General features: G+C 42.5%; 2 protein-coding genes across 8 annotated transcripts in view; one reads left to right on the top strand and one right to left on the bottom strand.

The window, feature by feature from the left end:
- The window catches only part of ergic3 (ERGIC and golgi 3), a 34862-nt gene extending 21281 nt beyond the window's left edge, over positions 1-13581 (top strand). For 3 of the 6 annotated variants that reach the window (XM_069884555.1, XM_069884549.1, XM_069884552.1), the window contains 5 exons: positions 5344-5440; positions 11141-11205; positions 12047-12183; positions 12397-12452; positions 13175-13581. In XM_069884555.1, the coding sequence (XP_069740656.1) occupies positions 5344-5440; positions 11141-11205; positions 12047-12183; positions 12397-12452; positions 13175-13260 (441 nt within the window). In that variant the 3' untranslated portion in view covers positions 13261-13581. Of the gene's footprint in view, positions 1-5343; positions 5441-11140; positions 11206-12046; positions 12184-12396; positions 12453-12915; positions 13016-13174 lie in introns of all 6 variants that reach the window. The other 3 variants (XM_069884550.1, XM_069884553.1, XM_069884551.1) reach the window with 2 other exon arrangements.
- Positions 6868-10490, bottom strand: romo1 (reactive oxygen species modulator 1). 2 transcript variants are annotated; one of them, XM_069884569.1, is made up of 3 exons: positions 10384-10490; positions 9912-10042; positions 6868-7057 (listed from the first exon to the last, which is right to left on the bottom strand). In XM_069884569.1, exons 2-3 carry the CDS (start codon positions 10040-10042, stop codon positions 6949-6951), a joined length of 240 nt encoding a protein of 79 aa, XP_069740670.1. In that variant the 5' UTR covers positions 10384-10490; the 3' UTR covers positions 6868-6948. The 2 variants fall into 2 exon arrangements, with proteins under 2 accessions (XP_069740670.1, XP_069740671.1); XM_069884570.1 differs by having other exon boundaries at positions 10315-10413.
- Positions 13582-13630: the final 49 nt, after the last annotated feature.

The following is a 13630-nucleotide window of genomic DNA, read 5'->3' as shown; positions in this document are numbered from 1 at the left end:
GTGGGCCTTATGGAAGATGAAGAAGGCAAGAATATTTGGGAGTTTATAAAAGATTGGATCCCTAAGACCCTAGGATGTCCAGAACTACAGCAAGAAATGGAAATAGAAAGGGCACATAGAGCATTGGCCTCTAAACCACAACCACAACAAAAACCAAGATCTATTGTAGTAAAATTCCTAAGATATACTACAAGAGAAAAGGTACTGGAGAAGACAATGGAAAAAGTAAGAGAGGGCAACAAACCACTGGAGTATAAAGGGCAAAAAATCTTCATTTATCCAGATATAAGTTTTGAACTCCTAAAGAAGAGAAAAGAGTTCAATACAGCAAAGGCGATTTTATGGAAGAAAGGGTATAAATTTATACTAAAGCATCCAGCGGTATTGAAAATATTTATTCCAGGACAACAAAACAGACTATTCTCGGACCCAGAAGAAGCACGAAAATTTGCAGAACAATTACAAAAATAGACTGAGGGATGAAGACGGGTAATGAGAGTAAAAATGATCACGATTGATATGTATGTGGGTAAAGAGGTATAAGAGTGAATAGATAAAATGTGCCTACGTGAAGGTATCTGTACTTAGAGGAAAATATAGATAGTATAGACAAGAATGAATAAGGGAAGGTAATGGAATAGAGAGAATAAGGAGGGAATTAAAAGAGTGACCTTTGTTACATATGAAAAGTGAAATCTTTTCTGGGGAGGGCTGGGTGGGGAGAAATAGTGGTCACTGCAAAATCAGTTGACGCTTGCGAGTGAATTCGCAAACCCAAATGGAGAGGGGAGATGTGGTTGTCCGACAAGGGATAAAGGACAACTCAGGAGGGGAAGGGGAGATTGGGGATAAAGAAGATATAAATAGGAGAATAAGGAAAATGTTGGATGTTGTAGGAATGTTGTCTTATAAAGAGTTGAAAATAAGAAAACAGAAATGGAAAAGGAGGAAAGGTAATGATGGAAAAACGGAAGGAGAAGATAAACAAAGTATAAAATAGCTACGCTGAACTATATGACTTTAAATATTAATGGAATACATAACCAAATTAAAAGGAAGAAACTACTAAATTTACTGAAAAAGGAAAAAAATTGATATAGCATTTGTCCAAGAAACACACTTAACTGAATTGGAGCACAAGAAATTAAAGAGAGATTGGGTAGGACATGTAACAGCAGCATCATATAATTCAAAAGCAAGAGGAGTGGCTATATTAATTAGTAAAAATGTGCCATTTAAAATAGAAGAGGAAATAATAGATCCAGCAGGGAGATATGTTATGATAAAATGTCAGATATATTCGGAGTTTTGGAATCTACTTAATGTATATTCACCTAACGAAGAAGATCAAAAGTTTATGCAAGATATCTTTTGGAAGGTAGCTAATACGCAAGGGAACATACTAATAGGAGGGGATTTCAACCTGAATTTGGATCCAAATATGGATAAAACGGGGAAAAAAATTAACAGGAAGAACAAAGTAACCAAATTTATAATTAAATCAATGCAAGATATGAAACTTGTGGACATATGGAGGAAACAAAACCCAAAAGAAAAGGAATACTCATACTACTCGGCTAGACATAAAACATACTCAAGAATAGACCTATTTTTGTTATCAGCTAGTATGCAGGATAGAGTAAGAAAAACAGAATATAAAGCGAGAATACTATCGGACCATTCACCCTTAATATTGACAGTAAAGCTAGAGGACATCCCTCCAAGAATGTATAGATGGAGATTAAACCCCATGCTACTTAAAAGACAGGATTTTAGAGAATTTATTGAAAAACAATTAAAAATGTATTTTGAAGTAAATACGGAATCAGTGGAAGATAAGTTTATACTATGGGATGCAATGAAAGCATTCATTAGAGGGCAAATAATAAGCTATGTAACCAAGATGAAGAAGGACTATAATCAGGAAACAGAGCAGTTGGAAAGGGAAATAGTAAACATAGAAAAAAAATTAGCAATGAAGGAAGATACAACTAAAAGAGAATTGGCGGATAAAAAAATAAAATATGAAACATTACAAACATATAAGGTAGAGAAGAATATAATGAAGACAAAACAGAAATATTATGAACTAGGGAAAAAACGCACAAAATCCTAGCATGGCAGCTTAAGACAGAACAAGCTAAGAAAATGGTATTGGCATCAAGGAAAAAAGACAAACAAATTGCATATAATCCAAAAGAAATTAAGGAAAACTTTAGAGAATTCTATGAACAATTATACCGAACTGAAAACAAAGGGAAAGAAGGGAAAATAGAGGAATTTTTGACTAAAATTGAACTACCTAAACTACAAATAGAGGAACAAAATAAATTAACAGAACCATTTGGAACAGTAGAAATACAAGAGATAATAAAAAAATTACCAAATAATAAGACACCAGGAGAGGATGGATTTCCAATAGAATTCTACAAAACATTTAAAGACTTATTAATACCGCCCCTCCTGGATGTAATCAACCAGATTGATGAAACACAAAGCTTACCAGATTCATGTAAAACAGCAATAATTACAGTAATACTAAAACAAGGGAAAGATCCACTCTTACCAGCATCATATAGACCAATATCTTTGCTAAACACAGACTATAAGATAATAGCGAAACTATTAGCAAACAGATTAGCAGAACAGGTACCGAAAATGGTAAATTTAGACCAAACTGGATTTATCAAAAAAAGACGCACAACAGACAATATTTGTAAATTTATTAACTTAATTCATGCAGTAGAAGGAAATAAAGCACCTGCAGTAGCAATTGCTTTAGACGCAGAGAAGGCCTTCGACAGAGTAGAATGGAATTATTTGTTCAAAGTATTGCAAAAATTCAGTTTACCGGAGAAGTATATTAATTGGATTAAAGCATTATATAAGGGACCGTTAGCGAAAGTGACAGTAAATGGACATGTATCAAAGCAATTTAACTTAAGCAGGTCAACGCGGCAGGGATGCCCACTATCACCTTTATTGTTTGCACTAGCTATAGAACCACTAGCAGAATTGATAAGAATAGATAATAATATAAAAGGAATAAAAATAAAAGACAGGGAATATAAAATCAGTCTATTTGCGGATGATGTTATAGTGTACTTAACAGAACCAGAACTATCAATAAAAGAATTATATAGGAAATTGAAGGAATATGGAGAAGTGTCGGGTTACAAGATAAACGTAAATAAAAGTGAAGCAATGCCTATGAATAATGCGGATTTCTCAAAATTTAAGAAGGAATCTCCATTTAGATGGCAAATGCAGGCAATAAGATACCTAGGTGTACAAATAAACAAAAATCTAGGCCAATTATATAAACTCAATTATAATCCACTAATGAAAAAATTACAGGACGATTTAGAACATTGGAAAGATCTACCACTAACACTGATAGGAAGGATAAACTGTATTAAAATGAACATTTTTCCAAGGATATTATACTTATTTCAGGCACTGCCAATTACAACTGACAGAAAAATTCTTCAAAGAGTTAAAGAAAATAATAAGGAAATTTTTATGGAGAGGGGGGAAACCGAGGATAGCACTAGATAAATTAACAGAATGGTATAAACAAGGAGGCTTACAATTGCCAAACTTTAAAAATTATTATAGAGCCGCACAATTAAGATACCTATCAGATTTTTATCAAACAAGGGAAAAACCAGACTGGACGAGATTAGAATTAGATAAAATAGGGGAAAAGATACCTGAACACATATTATATAAATGGGACGAAAAATTGGTACAACATAGAACTTCTCCAGTATAACATCATCTCCTCAATATTTGGAAGAAGATCCATGTAGAAAGAAATAAAACAAATTATCAATTACCAAAACTAATATTGATGCAAAATAAGCTACTCCCTTTTACAATAGACAACCTTTCCTTTAGAGAATGGGGAAAAAAAAGGGATTAAAAGAATAGAAAATTGTTTTTCAGGAAGTATATTCTTATCCTTTGAACAAATGAGAGATAAGTACAATATAACTGGAGATACAGCGTTGGCATATTACCAGCTGAGATCCTACTTAAAGGATAAATTAGGAAGCAATTTGAGTTTACCAGAGGGAAGTAACCTTGAATATGTGATTACAGATACAATGTTAATCAAAAGATTTATAACAAATATGTATATTAAACTGCAAGAAAAGGAGAATGAGGAAACAAATGGTAAAACTAAACAAAAATGGGAACAAGATTTAAATATAAAGATAAAAAAGGAAACATGGGAGAAATTATGTTCTGGAACGATGAGAAATACAATAAATACGAGGCTACGTATGATACAATATAATTGGTTACACAGACTATAAATTACACCGCAAAAGTTAAATAAATGGAACCCAACAGTATCTGATAGATGTTTTCGATGTAAAAAAGAAATGGGAACAACAATTCATGCAATCTGGACATGTGAGAGAGTAGAAAAATTTTGGGATGATCTCAATCAGATATTAAATAAAATAACAGAAAACAATATACCAAAGAATCCAGAGATCTTTCTCCTAAGTAACATAAAAAACAAAGAATTTGGAATTGATTTGGAGGATGCACAAAAAAGATTTGTTAAGATAGCCCTAGCCGTAGCAAAAAAATGTATTATGTCAACCTGGAAATTGGAAGATAATTTGAAAATACAACAATGGTATATAGAAATGAATAAATGTATTCCATTAGAAAACATAACATATAGTTTAAGAAATAATATTGAAATATTCGAACAAGTATGGGAGCCTTACATTAAATACAATAGCGAAAACCTACCGGGGACAAACATTACCTAAGTTGATGGAAGGAGAAGGAAAGAAAAGAATGGACTCTGTAGAATTTCTGGTGTATTTTTGATGAATGACAACATTGTCTGACTGAATTAATGCAACCTAGATTGTATACCTAAAATGGATGAGAGGGGGGGGGGAGAAAAAGTCACTGTAAATGTGTGAAAAAGAAAAAGTGTATATCATGGCTAATGTGATTTATGGTGTGAAAAATAAAAAATTTTAAAAAATTAAAAAAAAAGCCTTGAACTTCTTCACCAGGGCCGCATAGCGGTTAAATGTAATGCTGTAACAGCACCAGCTGGATTGGATTGGATTGGAGCCAGAGTTCGAATCCTGCACTGTCCATAAGGAATTTGTTTGTTCTCTCAATGTCTATGTGCGTTTTTCCCGGGGGCTCCAGTTTCCTCCCATTCTTCAAAACATACTAGGGATTGTAGGTTAATTGGGCAGCACAGACTCGTGGGCCAATAAGGCCTGTTACCACTTTCAAATCTGGTAAAGCATGTCTGGTGAAAGGTTTGGGGAGTAACATTATCTGTACTTTCTCCTTCAGATAAACATGACCCACTACATCAAGCACCTCTCCTTTGGCAGTGATTACCCTGGAATAGTCAACCCTCTAGATGGAAGCAACATAACAGCAAACCAAGGTAAGCAGAATGGTTCTGGGGGCAGAGAAACCTGAGAGGAAATTTTGTGGGTGGAGAATGCGCAGTCTTGAGGCTGAAGCATAAAACAGCCGTTTTAATAGACTTTTGCACATTTGGTTTTTTTTGGAAAAACTTGGGATTCACCGCTAACCACACACAGACGTGTTATGGAGTTATTTGCTAACAAGCTCCAAGGTACATCATTCAATCAGCAGTGAACAAAAGAGAGAGAATTTTGAATTTTACCTACATTGTCCAACTTTGTGAATGAACAGAACAAGCATGATGAATAGCCTGCCTGTTGTTCTGAGGACTTGCAGAATCCACAGCCTGAACGCTTTCTGCAGTAGTCTATCCACTTTCTCCTACTGAAGCTCTTTCTGCTGCACCAGATAGATTGCTACTCTGAGTGTAGACCGTGGTGAAGAAGGTGAATGCGATGTTGGCATTCATTTCTAGAGGGATAGCATACAAGAGCAGGGATATAATGTGGAAACTCCGTAAAGCAATGGTGAGACCTCACTTGGGAGTTTTAGGTGCTGTATTTGAGACCCGATGTGCTGGTATTAGAGAAGGTTCAGAGATTTACTGGAATGATACCAGGAAGAAAAGTGTTAGCATATGAAGAATGATTGTCAGCTCTTGGACTGGACTCGTTGGAGTACGGAAGGATGAGGAGGGTGGGAACCTCCAAGTCATTTAGAATGCTTAAAAGTCCTAGACAGAGTCAATGTAGCAAGGATGTTTCCCATTGGCGACTAGAGGACACAATTTCAGGATAAAAGGGCATCAATTTAAAACAGCAATGTGGAAAAATGTTTTTAGCTAGAGGGTTGTGAGTCTGTGGAAGTTGTTGCCACAGGGCTGTTGAAGCGGTCATTGGATATATTTAAGGCAGAGATAGTCAGCTATTTGATTTGTCAGGACATTAAGGGTTAAGGGGAGAAAGCCAGAGTGTGGGACTGAGTGGGATGATGGATCAGCTCATGGTTAGAATGGCGAAGCAGGCTCAATGGGCCAGTGGGCCTACTTCTGCTCCTATGTCTTGTGAAATCTGTCTTCTGCTTGCCAACTCTTCATCCCTCAGAATCTCTTTAATGACATGTAGCTTGTGAAATAAACCACCCCCCCCCCCCCATGCTCCCAACAGCTGCTTTGCACCCGCTCCAACTTGTTCCCATCCCAGAGCCTGCAGGTGATACAGGAGCAGTAGGTAACAGAGGCCCTTCCCAAACTGCCCTGCCATTCTTGGGTGCCTACTTCCCAAAGAATTCCCCTTGTGTCATATCGGGCAGTTTTACCAGTTGGCCTTGTGTTTGCTGATGTTTTCCATGCAGTGACGTCCCCCACTAGTAGAACCCACTGTCAACCAAATTATTTTTGCATTCAGTGACGAGCCTTCCAATCAGACACATTAATTTTCACAATTTGATACAACGGTAAATCACATTTTATTCTCCATTATTACTTGAGCACAATCTCAGAACTCTCAATTTCAGAAAGAGCTGTCAGCATCTGATTCCCATTCCGATCGCCATGAAGGTTCCAAACGTGCCTCCACTCTGCATCATGGTCTTGCCAACTCCGCCCAGCAGCTCCCGGCCCCTCAGTCCTAGCCTAGAAACCAAGCAAAGGTGGGTTTGTTCAGCAAGGTGATAGGTTTCATATTCACTTACTTGGCCATTTGTCTCCCAGCTCTGCAGACCCTTTGGTCCGATTCCTCACTTTACCTCCTGGTAACTGCTCGTCCCTATGCCCAGTTCTCTTACCACTGACCTTCCCTGGTGATTGGTGAACATTGGGATGTGGGAGAGTCCGCATGGTCAACAGAGAACATGCAAACCCCAAAGATGGCAACCAGAGGCAGTCTCACAATGAATGGAACGTATGTATCAGTGATTTGTGCCCACACTCACTTAGCCAGAAACATGTTCGGTTTCTTCCAGGAAAAGCCCTAACGATGGCGTTCAATGCTGGCAGATCCATGTAGAACATAGAGCAGCTCAGGATCAGGCCCTTCGGCCCATGTCTGTGCCAAACATGATACCTAAATTAAACTAAAACGGCTGTTTAAGGACTTAGATGAACTCAGGATCATCCAAAAGGCAGAGAAGGTCATCAGCAACACTGATGTGATCATACCCAAAGTCCAGGCTGCAGGCAGCTGGGTGACCACTAGGAAGAGTGAAGGGAGAAGGCAGACAGCACAGAGTTCTCTTGTGGCCATTCCCCTCAGTAACAAGTATACCACTTTGGACTGCTAGAGGGCAGCAGTGACCAGGTCATTGGCACCATGAGTGGCTCAGTCTCAGCAGGGAAGGGCGGTCAGCAAAAGCTAAGTGAATTTCTGCGGCTGCAAGTGAGACCAGGATAGTGTGATGCCTCCCTGGTGCTTGAGTCATAGATGAGCAGGTCCAGGGCATTCTGAGAAGGAATGGAGAGTCTGGTCCACATTGGTACCAGTGATGGGTAGGAAGGAAGAAGGAGTTCAGGGAAATGGATACTAAGTGACAATGGAGGACCTTTAGGGTTATAACCTCAGATTTCCACCAGAGTAGAAGAATCATACTATTTAAGGTGAGAAAGGGAGCTACGTGGGTCAATATTTCACACAGAGTGGAGGGTGTCTGGAACGGGCTGCTGGGAGAAGAGCTGGAAGTGATGCAATGGTTGTGTTTAAGAGGCCTTTAGATTAAAAACAAGAACATGAAGGATGGAGAGATATCTATCAGGAGCAGGCAGCAGAGTTTTACTTTGATATGCACATCATGTTCAGTACAGAATTATGGGCCGAAGGGTCTAGTCCTGTGCTGTACTCTTCCACATTTGCACTTGTATATAGATATCTGTCTAGATGCCTCTTAATCGCTACAATTGCATCTGCTTCCACCCCTACCCCTGGCAGCCTGTTCCAGACACCCACCACTCTGTGTAAACATGCCCCCACATCTCCTTTAATCTTCTCTCCCCACTATCCACCAACAGCTTAAGCACACATTCCCTAATGTTTGATATTTTCACCTTGGGAAAAAGATTCTGGCAAAACCTATCAATCTTATAAACCTCCATAAGGTTTCCTCTCAGCATCCCAAGTTTGTCCAACCTCTCCCCATAGCTCATACCCACTACTCCAAGTAGCATCATGGCAAACCTGTATCCAAAGCCTCCATATCCTGTAATGAGGCAACCAGAATTGCACGCAATATATCAAATATGGCCTAATTTTTCTTGGATAGCTGCCACATTAGTCCATACTCAATGCCAAAATTAAGAAGAGTACCCCATATGCCTTTATCATCTGATCTACTTACATGGTGCTTTCAGTGAGCTGTGGACTCAAACCCTCAGACTCCTCTACATCAATGCTGTCACAAGTCCTGCTATAATTGTATATCCTGCCCTTCTATTTTACCCCCCACAAAGTACTTCATTCAATGATAGTTTGAGGACCACTCTGGGAATAGAACCAAGATGGGCACCAGTGAGGACCATGACCTTCAGACAAGCCAAATGTGATCCATTAGTCACATTGCAGAGAATGAGCATCATGGAACTGTACATCAAATAACCAGCCCCCCAACCCCACCATGTTCATATGAACCTTGTTTCCCATTTGCCTGCTTTAGATAGTAATCTTGTATGACTTGCCTATTTAAGTGACTGTCTGAATACCTTTCAAATGTAGTGATTGTGTCTAATTCCAACCACCACCTCTGGCAGCGAGTTCCAGACATCAGCCACTCTGTAAAAATTAAAGCACCTTCCTCTCACTCTGGGACGGGCAACAGATTGACCATTGACCCTATCCCAATGGGCACCTTCAACTAAACCCCTAGCATGAACTACAGCAGATTAAGCACAAAGCACAGCTGAGGCTGGTGAGTGAAGGCAGCTGGAGCCAGAACTTGGTTACCAATCTCTATTGCAGTAGGATATCTTGTGGTGTCAGTTGTTTGATGCTTTTTGAACATTGGTCTCCACCCAGAGCTTGGTATTGAACAGCTAATCAAGTTTGAAATTGAATTAATAATTAATTCCAGCTATAGTGGCTGTCAGCAGCAAATGCCACTGGCCCCTCAGGATTACTGCACACTCCAGATGTGTTGGCTAGGGGGGGGAGGGAGAGAGCTGTTCTTTCTGTGAAGCTGTGTGAATAGGTGTTCCCTGTTGGCAGAGCGTGAGGCTGCACTGATCAATCACCAAAACTTGTCTCGATATTTCTCGAAGATTTCTAGCCTATTACATTTATCAGTTGGCACCAGATGACTGGCACAAATCTCCTTATGAGTTGTAGCTGAGTCTCGTGCTGACTGTCTATGGAGGGCAAAAGCAGCATAGAGATTCTAAGCCCAGGGTAACTAAGGAGCTCAGTTTGGGGTTGGAGCCAGGGGGCAGGCAGGGAGTAATGGGCAGACTACAAAGCGTGTGCTAGTTTGTAGTTGAAACAAAATGTTTGTGGCGATTGGCTGACCTGAGGCAGGAGAAGCTGCCGAACAGTGCCCCTGCTGCCATGCCAACAGCACAGCCCATCATGAAGCCCATCTTCACCCTGTCAAAGCAGCTGGGCTGCGACTGCCCATACGGTCCCACGCTCACTGGCATCTAGGAGAGGGCAGAGCGTCACTGACCATCATTGGCACTGGCCTCCCCGGTGTGGCCCTGGGTGCCGGCGACCGGCTCCGACCCCCCTCCCCCTCTCCCTCCACCACCCAGGATCCCATTTACACCCCCCCCCCCACCCTCCACCGGGCCCCGTCCCTCCTCCACCCTCACCCGGGTCCAAGCTCCCCTCCCCCATCCCCACCGGCTGCCAGTCCCCTTCCCCCACCCCCTCACCCGGGGCAGCGATGATCCGACCCCAGGCCCGCACCCACCCTCTGCTCCCCTCCCTCCGGGCGTTCGGGGATCCAGGGGCCGGTGGAGGGGTGGGGGCCCCCGCTCACCGCGGCTCCGCTCGTCGAACCTCGCTCCTCCTGTCACTTTAGGCCACCATCTTACCCCAGGCAGGAAGTGATGTCATCGGGCCGGTCAAGCGGAGGGCGCTGTAATCAGGTGTTGCTGCAGCTCTCCTGCGCATGCGTAGAACCGGGTCCGACATCGTGGCTCAACCCTCATCCACCCATCCGTCTCGGGTGTTTTAAAGACAACTGAAGATGCTGGAGAAACTCAGCAGGTCAAACTGTGTCCTTTATGTAGCAAAGATAAAGAACCAACGTTTCCAGGCTTGAGCCCTTAAGGTATGACAAAACGTGGGACTTAGATTGCATGTCAAAACCAGTTGTTGGGCTGTTGTAAGGGGACTGGCACTCACGCCTGCTTTGCCCATTAAGATCAGTGCTGTAACCTCAGCCGCCCCCCCCCCCCCCCCCACCACTTCCTGCGCCTTGCTGACTAGTACCTGCCCTTTCAAACAACTCCGATTCTGCTGCATCACCAGCACCACGATCAGATTAACACATTCTACATTTCAGAGCAGAATATGATTAGATCAGGTCGTGAGAGGCTCAATGAGGTGGAAGGTAGCAGTGGTTGCAGGGAAAGCAGCCAACTCCTGGTAGAATGTCCATTCAAGCAGTTCAGTGTTGAGTGACAACGAGTTGGTGGGATTTTCAATGTCTGCCTGGTTTAAGTTTAGAAAGAAATAGATAATGTGATCTGCCTCTGCAGGACATCATGTTAATCTGCATCCATCTCTTCCAGCATCTATGATGTTCCAGTACTTTGTGAAGATTGTACCCACGATTTATGTCAAGTTGGATGGTGAGGTAAGGTCAGACAGTTACTCCCTCAGTCCAACACTTGTGTTTGGAAGAGTATTAGAATCAGTGGGTTCACAGAAAGATGAGTCTGGACACAATTGTTACCATTACAGGTAATTTTATTGAACACACAAGAGACAAACGGGAAAAAGTCAAACAATACTTCATTACTCTATTACGAAACAACCATATAGACTTTCACACAGAATCCCAGTTCCCTGTACCAATAGGGGTGTGGTTCTCTGCAAGCACTGATCACATCTATGGCTCAACTTAAGTGTAGTGCACACCTTAACCTCAACTCCTCCAGCGACGTTCTCAGTAATGACCTGGCATGGAGCAATGTCTGGGTGTTGGACCAAGAGGCAGAGAGAGAGAGAAATGTGATATGCATTGATATTTTATAATGTTCTGAGTTGGATGCCTGGCCAATAATTTATATGAACCAGCAGTAAGGTGTGCACTAATAAGTGGCCGGAGTCCAACCTTGACTGGCAGGTGATGATTTCTGAATAAGTTTCAGACAGGAAGGTACATGACTAGCCACAATGTTCCAGACAGGGAGGGAGGCCACATGTTCCTCCAAAATCAACATATAACAGACATTCCCTCAGTACCACCCCTTTATAATTCATTGTTCCAGGGTAGGTGAGGATAGCAGAGCTTTACTCAAAAGCAGCAGACTTAATTTATCAAACTTACTTTTGTGATGTTGCTCCCACAGTGTAACCTCCCTCAATAGCGCTGAGATCTGGTCTGGACCCTCACCCCAGCTTCATGACTGCTGGGATCATTGCAAACCACCACCCTTGCCCCCCCCAACATTGACACCCTCTCCTTCCTCTAGGTGGTCAGAACCAACCAGTTTTCGGTAACACGCCACGAGAAGGTGGCCAACGGGCTGATTGGCGACCAGGGGCTACCAGGGGTCTTTGTGCTCTATGAGTTGTCCCCAATGATGGTGAAATTTACTGAAAAACACAGGTAGGTGCTCCTTCCACCCACACCAGGGTCTATACTGTGTGGCTGTATGTGTGAGTGGGGTTGTAGTTTTGGGGTGTGTGTGTGTGTGTGTGTGTGTACATGGATGTAGGGGTTTTGGAGTGTGTCTGGGGACCCCAAGTGGGTTCTCTGCTCCTCCCCATCCCTGCCCCTTTCTTTTTGGCTGCACTAACCCAGTGTTGCTTTGTGTGACAGGTCGTTCACTCACTTTCTCACTGGAGTGTGTGCCATCATCGGCGGTGTGTTCACAGGTACTGTCCCCATGCCACGCGTGCTCGATGAGAGGCCCAGATCCCTAGCCTGCTCACTTGCTCCAGGGCCCTGACTTTTGCAGCCTCAGCCCAATGCAGGGCTGGTGAGAGCTACTCAAGGTTGAAGATAGATGGGGCAGTAGGGGCTACATTGGAGGTGGTAGGAGCTGTAGCAGTAGTCTTGCCTGACTACAAGAACACTGCAGGGAATGTGGGAACAGTAAACTGGTGTTCATTTACCCTGTGCCACCCCCAGAGGACTCGACAGAGCTGGGGAGGTCGCATCCGATGCAGGGCCGGGGGTGGTGGGGGGTCACCATTGTCATGTCCCACCGGGAATATTGTACCCCTACACTAACCAGTGTGTGTGATGCCACAGGATTCCCCAATCGTGCCCGTTCTACCCTTCCTGCGCACATGCTCACCTCACATGCAGGCCAGTAATTCTCCACATCTCTTGCAGTGGCAAGTCTGATCGACTCTCTGATCTACCATTCGGCACGGGCTATCCAGAGGAAGATTGAGCTGGGGAAAACCTCATAGCACAGACGGGTATGGCCACTGTAAGTCAGTATCTCATTCAGAAGCTCCCATAACTGGTTCACCGATATAATGGTCCAGGCTGGTCACACCGGCGGGCATGTGGTCATGGTGCGGGGAAAAGGGTCAACACTGTACCTCCCCATGTGAGTTGTTGAGTGGTGTCTTGTTTACCTTTACAGGGAAATTGCACGTCTCCCAGAAATCTCACGACACACAAGGTGAAGACTTCAACAACCCTGTTGTAAAGTCTCAGAATATAAGATAGAAACTCCCAGAGATTTTCCCCCAGGTCAAAGCCACCATCAGCCATTCTCAACCTTTGGCCCCCTTCCAGGTGAAGCAGTTATTACGTGAGGTGAAAAGAAAACAAGGCCTTTACTCGTGAGTGTAACAGCTGTGGTGTGTGAATCCTGAACAGACAGACAAATGGGAAATCATTCTTATTGAACATGTAGGACAGAAGAAAATGCATATTACAAAACATTAAAAGATTCTTAGAGTGCAATGGTTTGTACACAATGAGTCATCAGGAAACCTTAACCAGAAACTTGAGGATGTGCAAACAATAAAGAGAACTTTAAAATAATTTTTATAAAATGAACATTTTGTGAGATCCTTGATGAAGGGCTCAAGCC

This window comes from Narcine bancroftii, chromosome 6, assembly GCF_036971445.1.
Source record: "Narcine bancroftii isolate sNarBan1 chromosome 6, sNarBan1.hap1, whole genome shotgun sequence".
Lineage (NCBI taxonomy): Eukaryota > Metazoa > Chordata > Chondrichthyes > Torpediniformes > Narcinidae > Narcine > Narcine bancroftii.
This window is presented reverse-complemented; position numbering and strand designations above follow the sequence as displayed.